The sequence below is a fragment of the Brassica rapa genome, chromosome A09 (genome assembly GCF_000309985.2).
Source record: "Brassica rapa cultivar Chiifu-401-42 chromosome A09, CAAS_Brap_v3.01, whole genome shotgun sequence".
Classification (NCBI taxonomy): Eukaryota; Viridiplantae; Streptophyta; class Magnoliopsida; order Brassicales; family Brassicaceae; genus Brassica; species Brassica rapa.
The window spans coordinates 15865940-15877628 of NC_024803.2; the positions used below are offsets into that span (position 1 = coordinate 15865940).

The 11689-nt window shown below is 38.0% G+C and overlaps 2 protein-coding genes and 1 pseudogene across 6 annotated transcripts; 2 read left to right on the plus strand and 1 right to left on the minus strand.

Annotated features, from left to right (window-relative positions):
- Positions 1–62: 62 nt before the first annotated feature.
- Positions 63–774, minus strand: LOC117128332 (annotated as a pseudogene).
- LOC103839428 (agamous-like MADS-box protein AGL30) lies at positions 553–3849 on the plus strand. 5 transcript variants are annotated; one of them, XR_004451616.1, is made up of 12 exons: positions 807–1304; positions 1445–1630; positions 1709–1768; positions 1870–2043; positions 2148–2163; positions 2258–2319; positions 2391–2487; positions 2574–2654; positions 2735–2850; positions 2929–3331; positions 3406–3569; positions 3649–3849. XR_004451616.1 is itself a non-coding variant. In XM_033280536.1 (12 exons), exons 2-12 carry the CDS (start codon positions 1446–1448, stop codon positions 3421–3423), a joined length of 1122 nt encoding a protein of 373 aa, XP_033136427.1. In that variant the 5' UTR covers positions 811–1304; position 1445; the 3' UTR covers positions 3424–3849. The 5 variants fall into 5 exon arrangements, 3 of the variants coding, with proteins under 3 accessions (XP_033136426.1, XP_033136425.1, XP_033136427.1); XR_004451617.1 differs by having other exon boundaries at positions 3406–3559; XM_033280536.1 differs by having other exon boundaries at positions 811–1304; positions 1870–1888; positions 1979–2043; positions 3406–3849.
- A 1376-nt stretch (positions 3850–5225) lies between these two features.
- Positions 5226–8180, plus strand: LOC103839427 (mediator of RNA polymerase II transcription subunit 8). The gene is made up of 12 exons (XM_033280578.1): positions 5226–5661; positions 5745–5873; positions 6042–6150; positions 6232–6415; positions 6483–6566; positions 6647–6705; positions 6796–7038; positions 7133–7183; positions 7277–7486; positions 7580–7630; positions 7730–7793; positions 7878–8180. Exons 1-12 carry the CDS (start codon positions 5477–5479, stop codon positions 8042–8044), a joined length of 1536 nt encoding a protein of 511 aa, XP_033136469.1. The 5' UTR covers positions 5226–5476; the 3' UTR covers positions 8045–8180.
- The last annotated feature ends 3509 nt before the right edge of the window (positions 8181–11689 follow it).

The following is an 11689-nucleotide window of genomic DNA, read 5'->3' on the forward strand; positions in this document are numbered from 1 at the left end:
AATTGTGCAAATTCAAAAAACAAAGAACATCAAGAAAGCTAACATAAATTAAAGACAAACAACTCACATTCTTCTATCAAGAGACATAAGACGAATTATGTCAAGAAAGCTAAACGCCAGTTATTAAACTGTCCATCACTAACCTTCAACATCTCCGACAAGGGCATAAGAATCCCGTGTTCCTTAAGCAACCTACGCCTGATCGGCTTTATCTTCCTTTCCAAGCTAAAAGAAAAATACTGAGGAAACCTCTTCACCTCCCTCACATCTCCCCCAGAAATAACTCAACTTTGGGAGCTAAGTTGTTATCCACATTGTACGTCAACTTAGCTCAATCTTGGGGACTAGCGTTCGCTCCACACTCGACACGAGCAAGACCGTGTTCCGCCACGTAATCATGTCGCGTCCGACGAACCGTTGCGTTTTGAGAATCGCTAACGCCGGACGGAGATGGAAATCTACGGAGGAGATGAGAAGTCGAGGGCAAGAAGCGAAGCACCGGTAAGATGTCGTCGGATTCTGGATCGGAAGTTAGCAAGTCAGGGAACATATCGAGGATTCAACCAATGGTGGGTCTTGAGAGTCCGGTTGAGGAGAGGAGAGTCTCGACGGAGGAGATGGGAGCAGCACGGAGAGAGGGGTTTACTCGGAGAGCTTTGTGAGGGTCGACGTTGAGGTCGTGGAGGTAGATAAGTTGCGAAACATTTGGCTCTCACGGCGGAGAAATACGGCGGCGGGAGAAGACAGCACCGTGCAATCATCATCGGCGAGAAAAGGTTTAATCTTTTTTACTTCTAGCTGAGTAGATAAACGCTGGATTGAGGGTAAAATGGTAAATAGCAGTGAAACGATGCCGTTTTGAAGCAATTATATAGCATTGAACGACGACGTGTCTCGGGAATTTAATTCCTTTACAAAACATTGAACGAGGTCGTTGTAAAGGAAATTTTTAGTTTTATCTTTCGGTAATAATAACAGTAAGATAACATTGACACGGCGTCGTTTTAGCGAATGATGGTAATAAGAAACAGTTAGGTAACTCTTAAAACGACGCCGTTTCGGAGAATTTTTTAATTTATCTGTCTTCGTCGTCTTCTCCAATGGGTGATCCCTATTCTCAAGCAGCTCTATCAGAAGACCGTTATTTTCGGAGAGTCTCATGTAATCGTCTTCTTCTCTGTCTCTCTCTCTGCCTCTGGTTTTGATTCTACCTTTCGAAGTTTTTTTTTATTTCTCGAGAGAGGTCCTTTTAAAGATCTCCCTCATGGTTAGTATCTGCTTGGCGTTTAAATTTGCTTCTTTAGGTAAGTTTCCATTTTTTCTCTCTTTCCTTTTTCCTTACCCGGCAAGTTAATGATTAGGGTTTTCAAAAACTTGGCACTTTTATCTGAAACCCGCATTGATGTAATTCGAATCATGATCGGGTTATGAATGGATTCAACAGGATGGGAAGGGTAAAACTGAAGATAAAGAAGTTAGAGAACACAAACGGACGCCAAGCAACGTTTGCTAAAAGGAAAAATGGGATCTTAAAAAAGGCTAATGAGCTATCTATTCTTTGTGACATTGATCTTATTCTTCTTATGTTTTCTCCTGGCGGCAAAGCCTCGCTATGTTGCGGTAGACGGAGGTAATGTTGTCGTGTTTTTGTTGTCTGATTGTTAAGGTTTGTTGATTTGCTTTGTGTTTTTTTTTTTTTTGTTTTCAGTAGCATTGAAGAGGTGATTTCTAAGTTTTCTCAAGTAACACCGGAGGAAAGAACAAAAAAGTTTGTCATCTGTTTATCTTTCTTTGATTCTTATCGATATGTTTCTTTCATCGTTGCTCACTTGTTTGTTTCTTGTTTTACTTTTGCATTTTGAAACACAGGAAGGTTGAGAGTCTTGAAGTAAGTTGTTTCACACTATCAAGTTTGGTTCCACTTCTTGAGATGCTTTTTGTTTGGTCACTGATTCAACTGTGTGTTTTAAAAGCTCAGACCTTGAAGAAAACGTTCTTAAAGTTGGATCACACTGTAAATATACGAGAACTTATAGCCTCAAGGTGAGTAGGAGAAGACAGTTTATCAACACTACAAGAAAACTTCACTCTCTCTATCTATATGACCTTTAACTTTTTTCTTTTTTTTTGGGCTTCTGTGGTTTCAGTAATTCAACAACAGAGGTAATTCACTTTAAAACTCTTTTACTTTTTTTTCCTTGCTTCTGTGAGAGATTTGCTGAAGTCTAGAACTTAATAAAACAGCGTTTTTTCTCAGGACTTGAGTACTCAAGCAAGTATCCTGCAAGGTAGGATATCTGAGATACATGGAAGATTAAGGTAAAAAAAGATCTTTCTGAAGTTGATGATTATTTGTTGTTAGTACTTTATATTTCATACATTGTCTGTAGTTATTGGACAGAAGTCGATAAGATAAACAACGTTGACCACTTGGGACAGCTTGAAATTTCCATCAGGCAGTCCCTTGATCAATTGCGTGCGCATAAGGTATCATTTGCTCTTAAAAATAAACCTTCTCCACTTCACTTCATCTGCAAAAAAAAAAAAACTCAAAAACTTTTGGTTGATGATAGGAACATTTGGGACAGCAGCAGCAGCAACAAGCAATGCAAATCGAAAACGCAAACTTTGTTAAAGATTGGTCTACCTGCTCAGTACGTAATTTACTCAAATGATTCTTCTTCTTTTCATCTCTCACTCAAAACAATCTGAATCATTCAATCCCTGACTTCAGTTGCAAGATGGGATTGAGATTCCTTTAGAACAACAGCTTCAATCCATGTCATGGGTACTTAATAGCGACAACACAACCAACATTATCACCGAGGAACACAATCCAATCCCAAAACGGTTAGTTAGTTAGTTAAAGCTCTTCACATTTTTCTTCTTAGACTAATTAATACTACTGAATCATCATTAACTCTAAAGGGAAGTGGAGTGCTCTGCGAGTTCTTCATTTGGGAGCTATCCAGGCTACTTTGGAACAGGGAAATCTTCAGAAACAAGCTTTCTTGATGAACTAAACACTACCAACGGAGACATCAAACCGCAGCTATGCACTAATAATAACATTATCCCATACAATCCTAATATTATGCAGAATGATATTAAGCACCACCAAACGTATCCTCCTCCTCCTCTTCCTCATCCTCCGGTTTTCAACCTTCCAGTGAACCAGAGAGAGTATCATATGAATGGATTCTTCGAAGCACCACCACAACCACATGGAACTTCTGCTTACAACAATAACAACAACCAGGCAAGGTTTGGTTCTAGCAGCAACTCCTTGCCTTGCTCAATCTCCATGTTGGACGAATACTTGTTTTCTCAGGTAAAGAAAACAAGCAAGAGACATTCTTTCTTTTCTCAACGATCTAACACATTTTTGTTTCCTTACTTCAATAGATGCAGCAACCGAACTGAGAGAGCGATTCGATGAATGATGATAGAACATCTCATTGAAGAAGTCACCATTTTTTTTTTCAGCAGAACCAGCAAGAACTAAAACAAAACACTTGCAGGTTTCTGAATTGGTTCCAAGATGAAGCAAAAACCAGTGGTGAACTCTGGTAGATTGCAACCCCCACACAAATACGTTGTTATATCTTCAATAGATGTTTTGGTGTTGATTTTTTTTTTATCCGGCAGATATGTTTTTAGTGTGTATGTGTCTTTGGAGGCTGTCAAAGTAACGCCATGACGGCCAAAGATGATGAGAAAACTCTCTATTCTTCTTCCCTTCCCTACAAAACTATAGCTGTATCTTTCTTTCTTTCTTTTTTCATTCTTTGTAATACAAAAACAAACAATGTTTATTAATTAATTTAAACAAGAAGCATTTATATGTACTATAGCTTTGTCTTGTGCATTGCATCTTCTCTGAAGCTTCTGAAGGTTCTCAGCCAAATTCTATTTGTATTTGCTTTTATTATCTTGCAAGACACATTCAGAAGCATCTGTAGGCTGGGCAAAATGCCGACCTGAAATCCGAACCCGAGCTGAAAGGCTCGAATCCAAACCTGATACGATCTGTAAAATAGTAAAAGTAGCCATGTGCATTCGATTCCAGTTTTCGGGTTCTACTGGGTTAGGATAAGTCCGAATATTAAGTGAGGGTTATTAGTTGTTGCATTAATAGATTTGAAAATCCGAACTAAATATAGTGTTATTGGTTCTATGATTTTCAAATCTGTATTAAAATCATGTGTTATTGGTTTAATGATTCATAAATTCTATATCAAATCAAATGTTATTCAATCGTACGGATTTACTAATAAATTTGATTTTGTAATGGATTTGAATGAATTTGTTTTGATTTTTTGGTTAAAAATACAAAGACTCAAATCCGGAGAAAAACCTCCGGATTTGTAAATACTACATGAATTTCTAAATCAATCAAAATATATAAATCAATAACACCTCCTTAGAAAATTTAATTCAGTTTTAGTTCAGTTTTTTGGTTCTCGGTTCTGGTTCGGGTAACAAAGTTAGGAATCGACTAATATCAAAAATAATTACGGATCTCATTCGGTTCTGATTTTTCGGTTAATTCGGATTAAAAAGTCATAATTTGGAGGTTTTGAATTAAATATCAAAATTTCGGAGTTTTTGGGATAATTAAGATAATTATAATTTTTTAGATAAAAAGTATTCCCGTAACTTTTTTTGGATATTTCAATTTATAAATAATATTTATAAATTATTTGATTAGTTAAAATTAAATATAGTTAATATTCATAAGTATATATGTTATATTATAAAAAATTGGGTACCTATTCGGTTCCAATTTGGTTCTAGAGATTTAAGATCTGCTCAGGTAATTGGTTGGATCCAAACTCGAATCGAATCTCCTTTTTGGCTCAGTTATGTTATTTAGTTCTAGATAAATGTGTCCGAGCAGTAAAAGTATACGAACGGATTTTTTTTTGCAGTAATGATATCAGCCAATCAATTTGAATAGGAGAATATTCTAATTTTTAAAAAAAAATCCAAATTCAAATTCGAATAAAATTCTTGAAAATCTAAAATAATATTTAAAATTAGTATCTGAAAAGCTAAATTAACTCAAATACTCAACTAGTTTTTATGTAATTTTTATTTATTTTAGTCATACATTTTTCAATTTTATATAGTGTACATTAAATATTATGAAAATTTTGAGTTTTAGGTAATTTTGTATAGCAGTAAAAAAAATACAGTGTATACAAAAATCCAATATGTTGTCAAAGTTTCAAATAAAGGCCCATAACGGGCCCATCAAATAAAAGTTTAAGATGAGTACAGAGCTCGATTCCGACGAACTTGTCGGAAACAATCACGAAGAACACATCGCATTCCTCCGAGTTACCAGGAACCAATCTCCCATTAGAAGAATCCATCACTTCTCGGATCTCTCTCTCTCCTTTATTCTCCTATACTTCCCATTCAAAGCAAGCTTCTTTACAGAACTAGGATAAGAAAACCCTTGAGGAGATCAATGGATACAGCGACGCAGCCACCACAAGGCCAGCCGCCTCCAGTGGCTGAGAAGCTGAATCCGGAACTTGTGCAGCTTCTGAATCTAGAGTCTGTAAAGACACGAGCCGATAGCTTGTTCAAGGCAATTTCTCGGATCCTTGAAGATTTCGACGCTTATGGTCGGACCAACACTAGTCCTAAATGGTTTGTGTGTGGGGGGGGAGTTTTGTCTTTATTTCTGGTCTGTCTATTTGAAAAAGTTGTCTGATAATTTATTCTTTTAACAGGCAGGACATTCTAGGGCAATATTCTATGGTGAATCTTGAGCTCTTTAACATTGTGGAAGAGGTGAAGAAAGTCTCCAAGGCTTTTGTTGTTCTTCCAAAGAACGTCAATGCTGAGAATGCTCAAAGTATGTTCCTTTCTTAATGGATGCTTTGCTTCGAATCAATGTTCAAAGAATAGCTAGATAGGCTGTTTATATGAGATTATTGATTAGGCGGATGTCTACACCAATTTTTGAAAAATTGGTTCTAGAAAAATAGTTTCATTTAGGTCCGATTTGCTGACTAGACCGATTTTAGGAATCTGATCTGTTACTTCCACATGGAAGCTGATGACAACGTCAAGAGAGAACAGTTGCTTCAAGGCGTTCAGAATTTGCCTGTGCCAATGCAGATTGAAAAGCTAAAGGTGTGAGAGTTTGTATGCATTTGTTTTCTTGTGGATTTTTTTTTTTTTTTTTTTTGGCTGAAGATGGTTTCTTTTTACTAGGAGAGGATGAGCTTGATTGCACAAGCTTGTGAAAATGCTGAGAAAACATTAGCTGATACTCGTAAAGCCTATGGATTCGGCGCCCGTCAAGGCCCATCTATGCTTCCAACTATGGACAAAGTTCAAGTTGCAAAGATTCAGGAGCAGGAGAGCATGCTTCGAGCTGCTGTAAATGACGGCGCAGGTAAGAAACTGTAATCTTTGGTTTTGCTCAATTCTATGTCATTTTTTGTAACAATTTGTGTTTCTAGGAACAAGACTGCCTCCAGATCAGAGACAGATAACCACTGCACTGCCACCGCATCTGGTAGATGTGTTATTCGTCAACGATGCAGGTAAAGATTTCTTTCGTTCTATATCTAATAATCAGTGGCACTCTGGCTCTATTAATGAGTCTGAAACTCTCTTTCATTAGGCAAGAATGCATTACCTGTGGCGTCAAACAACATCAACAGTCAAGGGAATATGATGCAGGTTTGTCTATGCAGTGACTACTTATTCCTCTCTAGTTTTGATGATTATCATAGTCTATGGAGGTTCATGTCTTTTGAGTGTTTTTTTAAGGTCTCTGGAACACAATTTATGGGAAGATCAGCTGCATCTCCATCTAATGCAAGCTTTGATACAACAAGATCTCCTTTGCCATATTCCAATTCTCCTCAGTCCGCGGGTATGCTTAATGCCCCTTCGCCTCAGCAACAACAACAGCTTCAGCAGCAGCAAAGGTCGAAGTTAATGCAGTTGCCTCAACATCAGCAGCAACTACTTGCACAACAACAACAGCTCAGACAATCTTCTATGCAACAGGTTGGCTTTAACGTTTGCCTTCATACATTGATAGTTCTTCACTTACTTTAATGTTATTTGTTAATTTGAATATATTTTTTTCAACTTTGTATAGAGTCAGATGCCATCACTCCATGATTTGCAAGCTCAGCAGAAGTTTCAGTCGGTAAGTTCCCAGTAGAATCAGTGGAACAAACTTTTGTCTTGTTATTTTCTTTTTGACTCTTTTTTAAGTTTCAGATTGTGTTTTGTTTTCCAGTTACATGGGCAACAACATCAAATGCCATATTCGCAGTCAATGGGACACCAACAATACCAAGCGAGACAGCTATCAGGTGGACATATTCAGCATGGTATGTCTCAAGGACAGCTCAATCCAGCGATGTTGAACCGTCAGTTGAACCAGTTTTCAGGTGGAGCGAATAGTGCAATGTTTACATCTGCACAAGGCTCCCCAAGTAGCCAGATGGTGAGTCACCTCTCTTCAAAGCTCCTTAATTGATAACTAATTATCTCTTTTCTGCTTATTTGGTTTGGTGTTGGCTTTATGCTTAAATTCTAGATACCAAACATGTCATCTATGCAATCTCAGACACTTAATCCTAGAATGCAGGTTAGCTCTTTGAAAGATTGAAATTAAATAAAAACCATTTTTCGTAAATAACAATGAACAAGTCTTAATCTGATGTGTCTGGATCTTGATTGTTTTCAGCAATATGGAGTGTCGGGTACCAATGCCCAAAGAGGCCATGCGTCTCAAATGTTGGGTGACCAGAGTAAGAAGTTTTCTAACCTCTCTAAAACATGCTTTCTCACATTTAAAATTGCTCAATCTTTTCTCCCATTGCCGTTTCTTGCAGTGTTTAACAGCAATGGAATGATGCAAACTCAACAGTCGCAGCAACCACAGCAGCAACAACAGCAGCAGCAACAGCAAGGAGGCTACGGAAATATGCAAACCAATCAGCAGAATCTACAGCCTAACATGTTGCAGAATCCACAACAAAGACACCAAAACCCTCAATAAAACTTCCTCTTTTGTATGACTTGGGCTTGTAATAAGACCCTTTCCAACTTGCGGTTTTAACGTACCAGTATGGGCCTGGCCAATTCTCAATTTCGAAAACAAGGTTTAGGTTGATGGGTAAAGAATCCTTTTGGTCAGGAGGATGTGAATTGGAAATCTTACAGGATTTATCATTAAGAGTTTTGAAAAATACAAACATACAAATATCTTAATAAATTGGAAATCCATACCAAAACCATAGAAAAACAAATGCATAATAAAATTAAACATATCTGTTTGAATAGCTTAAGATGTTTTCAAATTCCAAAACCAATAAATTAGACAAAGTTATGGCTGCAATATAAGAGCAACCCCATCAAGGGTTTATAACAGGTTCATGGGCTCAGTTTCATAGGCCCGGATAATAAAAATAAATCATATATTGGGTTTAATCTCGCGACCCGCCTCTTACGCTTGACCCCGTCCGATACGGGTTCACGACAGGTGTCGCATTCTCACTGGGGAAGGGGAGTCGACGTCACGCGGAGGAAAGCGTAGAGAGAATCATTTCTCTCATTTTCGCGTGAAAAGCTAGGGTTTCCTCCTCAGGCGATTTCCCGTGCGACGCCGATCTCTCTCCACTTTTCTCTCCTTTTCTCGATCGATTCGACGCCGGATTGTCTCCTCCAGGAGCAGAGGTGAGTATCGACTCGATTCACCGTTTAGATATAAGAGTTTTGTAGTCGAAATCGCTATTGGGAATTCTCAATAAATTTTCTGATCTCGAGTTAGGGTTCGTAATGGAGATGGGTTTGGATCTACGGTTGTTTAACCTCGTATAGTGATTCTATTTATCGATTAATGGTTCGACTTTTGCGGATTGAAAATCAAATAGGGGTTATCGAGTTAGGGTTAAAAAAAAATTTGGGGGTTTCGATAAGTGGTTTGAAATCGTAAACTGGGTTGGATAGACGGTTCGTTTGATCGTGTTATTTACATATTTTGTGCTAATCATTTCAAGTTTTGTGTTTCAGATGGATCCCTTAGAAGAGATAAGAGATAGTAAGAGGCAACTAGAGTACTTAAACCACCTGGGAAACGTGGCCGATTCGGAATATGGGATGCCCAGAAGATGTGCTTGTGGTGGGAGAATGATTGACAAGCTTCGAGTCAAGGATGAGTTCGACACTCAGCCTGGGAAGCGCTTCTTCAGCTGCGTAAACTACGAGGTTAGATACAAACCCGTGCTTCCCTTCATTACTCAGCCTCTTCATTATTAGTTAAATTTTAAAAATATGTTCTCTGATGTGTTTATGGTTTAACCAAGGCTGATGGTTTGCATTATCGTCAGCCTTGGATTATAGGTGTGCAGGAGGAGATGGTACGCCTGCGTAAGCGTGTTGAGGAGGCTGATGAGGTGATCAAGTGGGTGCCCATTCTCAATAAACAGATTGAGAGTGTTGAGGTTTGTCACTTTGTCTAAGAGTTTCTATTAGAAAGTTATTTTTTCTAAATATTGGTTTTTAAATATTCAGTAACAAGGTTTCTTTTTTTCCTTGTGCAGGCACAAGTTAAAAGGCTGACTTTGCTGCTTGATAAGCTCACTGGTGACGTGTATAACCTCACAGTGCAGGTGGCTGCTCTGGAGAATGTCTGTTTCGACTGAAATCGAACAGGTAAACATTCAAACTAAACTGAAGTAGAAGTTCTTTCCGCGTAGGTTGCTTATTGTAGTTGAACTGATACTTAACTTAACTAGGAACTCAACTAGTTTCATTAAATATCTAGAATAGGAGCTGTACTAGATTTTAGGTTTCATTAAATAGTTGTTGGTTGGTTGCTGTGATGAATGGTCATAAAATGCTATATGTCCGAAACTTGTTTGAGTTTTAAAAAATTAATTTGATGTGTAATGAATGCATTCTGTGATAAACTTGTTGTCTAATTAAGGCTAATGAATGTTTGGTAGTTAGAAACACCTTTTATAGATACTCAAAATCACTCTAAATCACCACGCACTTGTCAAAAAACCAAAATGGATCCCTTTTCTCTTAATTCTCCCGGGTTTGTGAACCTATTATCTTCCCAGTGCAGTCAAACCACTCAAACCATAGATGTAGGGTCCTCTGATGTTCCTAAACCGGTGGAGAGGAGAAAGTGGACAACACAAGAAGACATAGTCCTCATCAGTGCTTGGTTGAACACCAGTAAGGATCCCATAGTTAGTAACCAGCAGAAGTTAGGGTCTTTTTGGAAAAGAATAGAGGATTACTTTAATTCAAGCGCTCAGCTCACTGGCTTTGCTCCTAGAGAGTGGAGTCAGTGTAAGCAGAGGTGGGGAAGGGTTAATGAGCAGGTGTGTAAGTTTGTTGGAAGCTATGAGGCGGCTTTGAAGGAGCAAGCTAGTGGCCAAAATGAGAACGATGTCATGAAGTCTGCTCATGACATCTTCTTTAACGACTATCAGGCGAAGTTCACACTTGAACACGCGTGGAGGGAGCTGAGGTTTGATCAAAAGTGGAGATCGACCTCTTGCGCAAAAGATGGTGCAAAGGAGAAACGGAAGGAAGCTGCGGAGTCAGTCCCTGACTCGGATGAGGCTAGGCCTCCTGGTGTGAAGGCTTGCAAAGCAGCCAAACGCAAGAAAAAGGGGAATGAAGCAGCATTTGATCGACTAGAGAGCATTCTAGACTTGAAACGGAACCTATCAAAACAAAATATACTAGATCGTCTACTCTCTAAGAAACTAGAAACTCTAACTGAGAGTGAGGTGGCTCTGAAGGACAAACTAGTTTCTGAGATGCTCTAGGTGACAATTTGATAATTTGTCTAGTTTTCTATGTTGTTTACTTGATAATTTGCTTAGTTCATTACTTGATAACTGCTTTTACTTAGTTGCGGAAACTCTTAGTTCATTACTTGTTGACTAAAACTTCTCTTCTTCTGTGTCGTTTTGCAGGTGAAGGTTGTTGGTTCTGGAGGTCACGGGTTCTACAAGGTTTATTGCTTCTGCAGGTCACGGGTTGTGGAGGTCACGGGTTCTAGAGGTCACGGGTTCTGGAGGTCACGGGTTCTACTGGCGCAGCACGTTTTTTTCTGAGGTTGATGGGTTATCGTAGTAGTAGTAGTTGTACTGTAGTGTAGTTGATGGGTTGTGCTTCACAGGAAGCATATTGTAATAGGCAGTAGTGTTGTTGTCATGGGTTGTACTGGTGACAACACATTTTCAAGTACTTGTTGTTGTTTATGCAAGTGTCACGGATGTTGTATAACATCACTATATAATCTATGTCTCATTTATGCATTGGTCTCATCTTCTTGTTCATCTCTTCTCTCTAAAACAACCAGAACACAACTCTATTTCCCATTTCTTATCTAAACAATCACAACACAACGCCCAAACATTCTTCTTCTATCAAGCGCAAACATCCTTCTTCTTATCTATCTCTTTTTTTTTTCAAATTTTTCTCTTAATTATATTTTTTTTAAAAAACTCTTAATCATATTTTCTTCTTCTATCTCTTTTTTTTTCAATTTTTGCTCTTAATTATATTTTTTAAAACTCTCTATTAAATTTTTCTTTTTCTATCTCCATCATATTTTCTTTTTCTATCTCCATCATATTTTTAATTTCAACTCTTAGTCATATTTTCTTCTTTTATCTCT

What these genes read in the sequence shown, in the direction of transcription:
- LOC103839428 (XM_033280535.1), top strand. Translation starts at nt 1,446, where the DNA reads ATGGGAAGGGTAAAACTGAAGATAAAGAAGTTAGAGAACACAAACGGA. An exon ending in CCGGAGGAAAGAACAAAAAA is followed by an intron (nt 1,769 to 1,869) that starts GTTTGTCATCTG and finishes TTTGAAACACAG; the next exon opens with GAAGGTTGAGAGTCTTGAAG. An exon ending in GAGATACATGGAAGATTAAG is followed by an intron (nt 2,320 to 2,390) that starts GTAAAAAAAGAT and finishes CATTGTCTGTAG; the next exon opens with TTATTGGACAGAAGTCGATA.
- LOC103839427 (XM_033280578.1), top strand. Translation starts at nt 5,477, where the DNA reads ATGGATACAGCGACGCAGCCACCACAAGGCCAGCCGCCTCCAGTGGCT. An exon ending in ACCAACACTAGTCCTAAATG is followed by an intron (nt 5,662 to 5,744) that starts GTTTGTGTGTGG and finishes TTCTTTTAACAG; the next exon opens with GCAGGACATTCTAGGGCAAT. An exon ending in GTCAAGGGAATATGATGCAG is followed by an intron (nt 6,706 to 6,795) that starts GTTTGTCTATGC and finishes TGTTTTTTTAAG; the next exon opens with GTCTCTGGAACACAATTTAT.